At 41.9% G+C, this 6000-nt stretch overlaps 1 protein-coding gene across 5 annotated transcripts; it reads left to right on the forward strand.

Annotated features, from left to right (window-relative positions):
• Positions 1-237: 237 nt before the first annotated feature.
• CHCHD7 (coiled-coil-helix-coiled-coil-helix domain containing 7) lies at positions 238-5761 on the forward strand. 5 transcript variants are annotated; one of them, XM_077166795.1, is made up of 6 exons: positions 238-352; positions 1283-1495; positions 1836-1910; positions 3183-3252; positions 4795-4893; positions 5624-5761. In XM_077166795.1, the coding sequence occupies exons 2-6, from the start codon at positions 1383-1385 to the stop codon at positions 5726-5728; spliced, it is 462 nt and encodes a 153-aa protein (XP_077022910.1). In that variant the 5' UTR covers positions 238-352; positions 1283-1382; the 3' UTR covers positions 5729-5761. The 5 variants fall into 5 exon arrangements, with proteins under 5 accessions (XP_077022910.1, XP_077022914.1, XP_077022911.1 ...); XM_077166796.1 differs by lacking the exon at positions 238-352 and adding an exon at positions 986-1059; XM_077166798.1 differs by lacking the exon at positions 238-352 and adding an exon at positions 986-1059 and having other exon boundaries at positions 1283-1412; positions 1836-1924.
• The last annotated feature ends 239 nt before the right edge of the window (positions 5762-6000 follow it).

Below are 6000 nucleotides of genomic sequence, written 5' to 3' on the forward strand. Positions count from 1 at the left end.
GAGATCGCGCGCGCCGGTTGGCCCGCCTTGCCCGCCCGTCAACCCGAAGTTTTAAGAGGCGGGCCGCGGCGCGGGGGTGAGGGGGCGGGGATGCGAGTGCCGCCCCGCCCTCTCCGCCCGCCTGGGCCTCCCCCTAGTTTGCGGATGGGGGGCGGGGCGAGGCGCGCCCGCCCCCTCCGCCCAGGGCTCCGCGCGAGTGTCCATCAGGCGCCGACGCGTGTCGATTGGACGGGCGGTGGCCGGGGAGCGGGGGCAGCACGTTGGGGTGCGCGCTACTTAAGGCGCTGCTGCGTGAGCCATTGACGTGTTTGGAGCTCCCGACTGTCGGGCGCTGCCGGAGCGTCGTCGGGAGGTGAGTGGTTCCCCGCCCCTCGCTGCGCAGCGGCTCCAGGGAAGGGAGGGACACACCTGAGCCCCCGTTGGGCCCTAGTTCATTTCTGCGGCGCGAGGTCGCTGCCACTCGGCCTGGCCGCCGCCGGGCCCTACCCTGTCTCTCGCCTCCGCCCCCGCGACGGGGGTCACTGTGGGCTGGGGGTGGGAGCCGCGGAAGGTGACCCCGGCCTTTTCAGGCATTCCAGCGCTTCCTCCAACCCCCTTCTGGCACCTTTGAAGCATTTTTGCTTCTCCCTACCCCTCATCCCCCAACATCCGGCAGGTTGTTGTCGCCTCTGCTCGTCGCGGTGCTGGGGAGGGCCAGAGCAAAGTGTGGTCACCTGTGCCCTCCGGGTACTGGCTAGACGCCGGCAGGCAGCGAGGCCCCGGATTCGCCCCTCCAGTTACTCCTTTTGCTTCCCACCCCTCTCCGATGGCCACCCCATGACTTCTTACCCTCAGCCTCCCTTGTCTCCTTGCACCCATGGTTGGTTATAGTTCACGGGAGGTGCATCTGGGTTTCCTCTGCCCACCAGCCCCTGCCTCGGCTGCGATCAGCAAGCCCGTGGGCACAAACGTGTAATAGCGTTCTCTTCCCCCTTCCCTTTCAAAGCTTCTTGGAGAGTGGAGACGTGAACGACTGGACGGGGAAATCAAGAAATATATATATCTTAAAGCTGTTTGCAGGTTAGAGTAGATTTTACAGTCATTCCTCAAATGTGCCGTGGTTTTGCGGCCCTTTGCTCCAGTCTTGGTTTGATTTTCTTTCTGGTTGCTTACAGCAGGAGGACCCTCAAGAGTTTGTTTAGTACCTTCAGTAATAAATAAGTAGACGAGACCTTTTTAACAGAACACGGCATCTTGTCCTTCAGCCCTTCTCCTCATTTTACTGTTTTCTCTTAATTTCCAGCTACTGCATGAGGAATTAATGCCAGGGAGGTCACATTCAGAAATCCAAACTCAGATTGACTTGCATTTCAAATCAGGAAGGAAAAGGAGATGAAATCTGAATGAATTCATGCTGCAAAGCTGCTCCCGGTGTATGTGATACCACTAAGTTAATTATTTTTAAAGAATTCCTGACTGATGATGATGATAAATGCGGAGTAGAACACACTGTCATGTAAGCACCCAACCTGAGTTTTGTAGCCAAGGAAGATAAACAGCTACGTAGAGAACTGTGTCCTCACAGTGGCAGGATGTGAAAACGAATGCCATGAATTTACTTAGTACCAGTATCTTTCTTAGGAAGGAGTTAAACCTGCAGGAAAATTGTATTCAGAAAACGAAGGAGCTTCTAGATGTTATTGAACAGCATCTTGAATTTCCTTTTTGCCAAGTTGTTTCTGTTAGCAGGACAGTAGTGTTCAATGAAAACCTTAAAACAAAATGATTGCTTAATGGGTCCTAAAACTTAAAGGACCCAAGAATAAGCCAACCCTTTTACATCCTTCTTTTCAAAGGTTGGTCTCCTTCAGCCTGGACATCTTGATCTTTCCTCTAATAGAAGAAACTGGACTAGCTGACTCTTGCTTAAGGTTTGACCCTTGAGGTTTGATGTTTTTTTCCTGAATACATTTTATTTCTGTTTGATAGTTCCATCTTGGACAAGAAAAGTAGAAACTATTTCATATAAAAGCTTAGACCTCTGGTTTCTAATACTAATGGATGCATATTTTATTCAGAGGAGTTTTGTAAGTGGTGCTACATTATTTGTTGACATTTTCCATCTTTAAGTGGAAGAAGGATTAAGTTAGAACAAGATTGAGGAGTACGAGTTAAATCGGCTCCTTAAGCTTCGTGCAAAGCATGTTAAAATGTTTGTGGGTGGGTGGGCGTGCAACCGTGGTTCAGTGGCAGAGTTCTTGCCTGCCTGCAATGCTGGGTTCGATTCCTGGTGCCTGCCCATGCAAAAAATGTTTGTGGGTGGTTCATCTATAAAACACTCATACAGTGAAATGACAACAGAAATCACTTTGAAATAATTTACAGCTATTATTTTTTTGAATTTTCTCTTTTAGTTCTTTTCTGTGACATTTCTTTAATGATAATAGGCATACCAACTTAAGTTGAACCCCACTATAGAGAGCAATCGTCCTGGAATATAGTTGGTGCTCCTATTACATGAATGTGACTTGACTTGTGGTAGCTAATTGGTTTTTAGTGAACTGTAATCATCTCTAAGACTTGATTTGGAAGATTTCTGAACCATAGTAATTCCCGACTTCAACCCAGGGAAGTATCAGTCAAGTAGAGAATGCCACTGGGCACTAAGGTCCATTCCTCCCTACCCCCACCCCCCAACATAGTGGTTTTTTGCAGTATCAACTAAGCAGTAACTTGGCTTTTTGGTGACTGGTAACCATTCATGTACTTTAGATGATAAATTTTTTTTGCTGAAATTGGATTTACTCAGTTATTTCATGCTTATTTTGTATACCAGTAAATATATAATAAAGGAGTCATCATTAGAATGTATACTATATTCTTAGATTTTGTTAGTGCATTTAGTTGTTAAAACTGCAGAAATAAGAATAAATGCCACTAAATCACAGTGAGCTAATTATCTTGCTGACTATTCTAATAAAATTTTAGTTGATACATTTAAATGTGCTTTTTGTGCTGAGGTACCATGGTATCATGGTACAAGGGAAATGCATGTCCAAGTCTTTATTCTCAAAATACAGAGAATACAAGGAGTTCTTCATCAGATAATTATGCCAAAATTAATTCCTCAAGTACTTACAGGGCTAATGGATTTCTTTTCTGTCACCCGCTGTATGACATTTTTTCCCAATGTCTCCTTGCAGAAAGAAGACTGCTAGGATGCCCATGGTCTCACAGAGGCTGAGAGATCCTGACATAAATCCTTGCTTGTTGGTAGGATGGCTTTTAATAATATTATTATTATTATTATTATTATTATTATTATTATTATTATTTTGACATGGGCAGGCACCGGGAAACGAACCCGGGTCTCCGGCATGGCAGGCAGGCGAGAACTCTGCCACTCAGCCACCATGGCCCACCCGCTTTTAATATTCTTGAGTGTTAAGTTAGAAGAATACTTTTCTTCTAATCTTCTGTGTATCTTTTTTCTGTAGTTGTTGAATAAAGTTATTTCAGTACCAAATATTCCTGGCCAGCATATCCTTATTCCACAAGTACATTTTTTGATCTTCATTACTTAGCTAACCCTTCTTTAGTTTCTATTATTTGCATAAGATGCTAGTCATCACTGTAAAAAGAGAGGCCTTTGTAACACTGAGGAAAATCTTTAGACAATGTGGAAAGTTGGAAGATATGATATTATTAAACTCACTGAAATTTTATGTTTTAACAGCATAAAGCAATCATGTCCTTGAGACAACCTGACTGAGAGTAATGGGCTGGTAGAATTATAACCAAATATCTTTTGGTATTTCGCAGTATCCTTGATAACTTATAAACAAAGTGTTTTGTGATAGTTATTTATTTGCGATACTTATTTGTGCTTTGCCACCCTTAAATAATAAAGTACTGTAAAGTTGAGCTGTGAAAATAAGCATTTTCCAGATATATACATTAATGAAATATTTGACATAGAAATAGAGCTTTGTTCTGTATATTAAATCAGTTTTCAGCAGCTTTCTTTAATGTCTTTTTAGATGGGCCATGTTTCTTAGGTCTGTGAAAGCAAATTACCTACTCCTTTATCCTTTAGCTAAAGTTTTCCTTTAGATGTCCTCTCAGAATTGTACCTTTCGCTTTAAAATTATTCTGTCCACTTCCAGTTCAGATAGCTTAAGTTTAATTCCCAAATGGCAGCTTCCCTCCTTTGAACTCATAACCCTGCATTGGTTTTGAAGTGATATTAATGATATCTCTTAAAATTGCTTACATAATAGTGTATTTACTTGTGTAATGGAGTGAATGATAGCCAAAAAATAGTCTAGATGAACAGAGTTAATTTAGGTTGCCTTGATGTAGTCCCATTTATGAGCTATTTGCCTGGAATCTCCAAATTGGGGTTAAGACCAAACATTCAAATCAAGGTGAGAACTTGGAAGAGCAGGAGAGTTGTACTGTAGATCAGGAGACTGAGTTCTCATTTTAGCTGTGCAGCAGTGATTTTGAACATATTGCACCTTGCCTCAGTTTCTTTGCTGAATGGCTACGGCACTGATTTTCAGTCAGCTTGAAATACCTATGATCAGACATGTGACCCAGAATATGAAAAGGAAGATGTCTGCCCTGAGCAGAATGAATGCTGGGAGAGTTGGAAAGATAATTCCAGTTGGGTTCATGCCTATTAAAATGAACTATTTCAAGTTATCTGCTTTGGGCGGGAGGTGTGTGTGTGGGGGGGTGGCCATAGCTTCAGAAGTTTTTTTTTTAGATCCCATGCCAACTCTTAAATGATGCCTATCTTACATATTAAAGGAATCAGATGCTTCTACCAGATGTCTGGATGAAAATCACTATGACAGGGAAAAGTGTTCCACTTACTTCTTGAAGTACAAAAATTGCCGGAAATTCTGGGTAAGCCTGACTTGTTTAGCTTGTGTTAAAACCCCAATCCTTAGACTTGAAACGGAGGCCTTCAATTAGTCAATACTCATTCCAGCAATAGTGATGGCTAGTAGGGAAAACTTAAATTTTTAATTTATCCTAGTGGATCCTTGAGAGCACTTTTTAGTTGACTCATCCTATTCCCACTGTTTGAGAATACTTCTTTATAGGTGGGTCTTCCTGGGGTATATAAGTATTTAGAGCCTTAAAACAATAACCTTGTTATAATTTTAGTTTTCCTAGACATGAGCAAAATGTGTAACTTACCCCAGATAACATCACATTTGGCTTCTTTTTCACCTCTTGCCCTCCTACTACCACTCAGGATAGTTAAAATGATTCCATTATTTTGAGGCATTGGTGCCTGATTTTTGTTCTCTGAGCATTGGATCCAGCTACTTTGCTAAATTGACTGGTGGCTTTATTGAGCAATTATTTAGTAGCCTTTTTTGGTGGACTGTGCTCTTGGATTCTTGTAGCTGTCACCCTTATTACTTTAAGATACTCCTATGGGAATAATCACTTCTGTTTCATTGTTACTAGCTGTGAAAGTGTTTATCTGGAGTCCTAGAATTATAATTTTTTTTTTTACTTTGGTTTGAGAATTTCCTTTTTAAGGAAGTAGTAGCAACTTACTCGTAGATGAGTAGCATTTAAAGTATGACTGACTGATTTATTCTTATTTTATGCCTACATGCAGAATTCTGTTATGATCCAGAGAAGACAGAAAGGAGTGACGCCGTCTATGCCTACAGTAGCAGAAAGAGATAAAATCTTGGAAGCAATGGGAAATATGCCTTATTGAATGCTTACATTAAAATTGATTATGAATTTGAAAGCAGATGTGTATTTTTAATGAATAATTGCTGTAATATTTTAAGATCCTATAGACCTTGCCCACATAGGACTATAATTGTACAAAAGAGATAAAGTTATGTTAGCATTGTATACTTTGCATTCGCTGTGAATGTATGATGGTGGTATGTCACTACTGGTTCTTCTCTACCCCTGAGTTTACTTCCTAAAGGTAAGGTAGTATTAGGAAAGTCTATCTGAGGAGTTGAACTTTTCTGCTGG

The sequence above is a fragment of the Tamandua tetradactyla genome, chromosome 6 (assembly GCF_023851605.1).
Source record: "Tamandua tetradactyla isolate mTamTet1 chromosome 6, mTamTet1.pri, whole genome shotgun sequence".
In the NCBI taxonomy this organism is placed as follows: Eukaryota; Metazoa; Chordata; class Mammalia; order Pilosa; family Myrmecophagidae; genus Tamandua; species Tamandua tetradactyla.

Coding starts and splice junctions, on each gene's coding strand:
- CHCHD7 (XM_077166795.1), top strand. CDS start 1,383: ATGAATTCATGCTGCAAAGCTGCTCCCGGTGTATGTGATACCACTAAG. Junction 1,911..3,182: donor CTAGCTGACTCTTGCTTAAG/GTTTGACCCTTG, acceptor GTCTCCTTGCAG/AAAGAAGACTGCTAGGATGC. Junction 3,253..4,794: donor ACATAAATCCTTGCTTGTTG/GTAGGATGGCTT, acceptor TACATATTAAAG/GAATCAGATGCTTCTACCAG.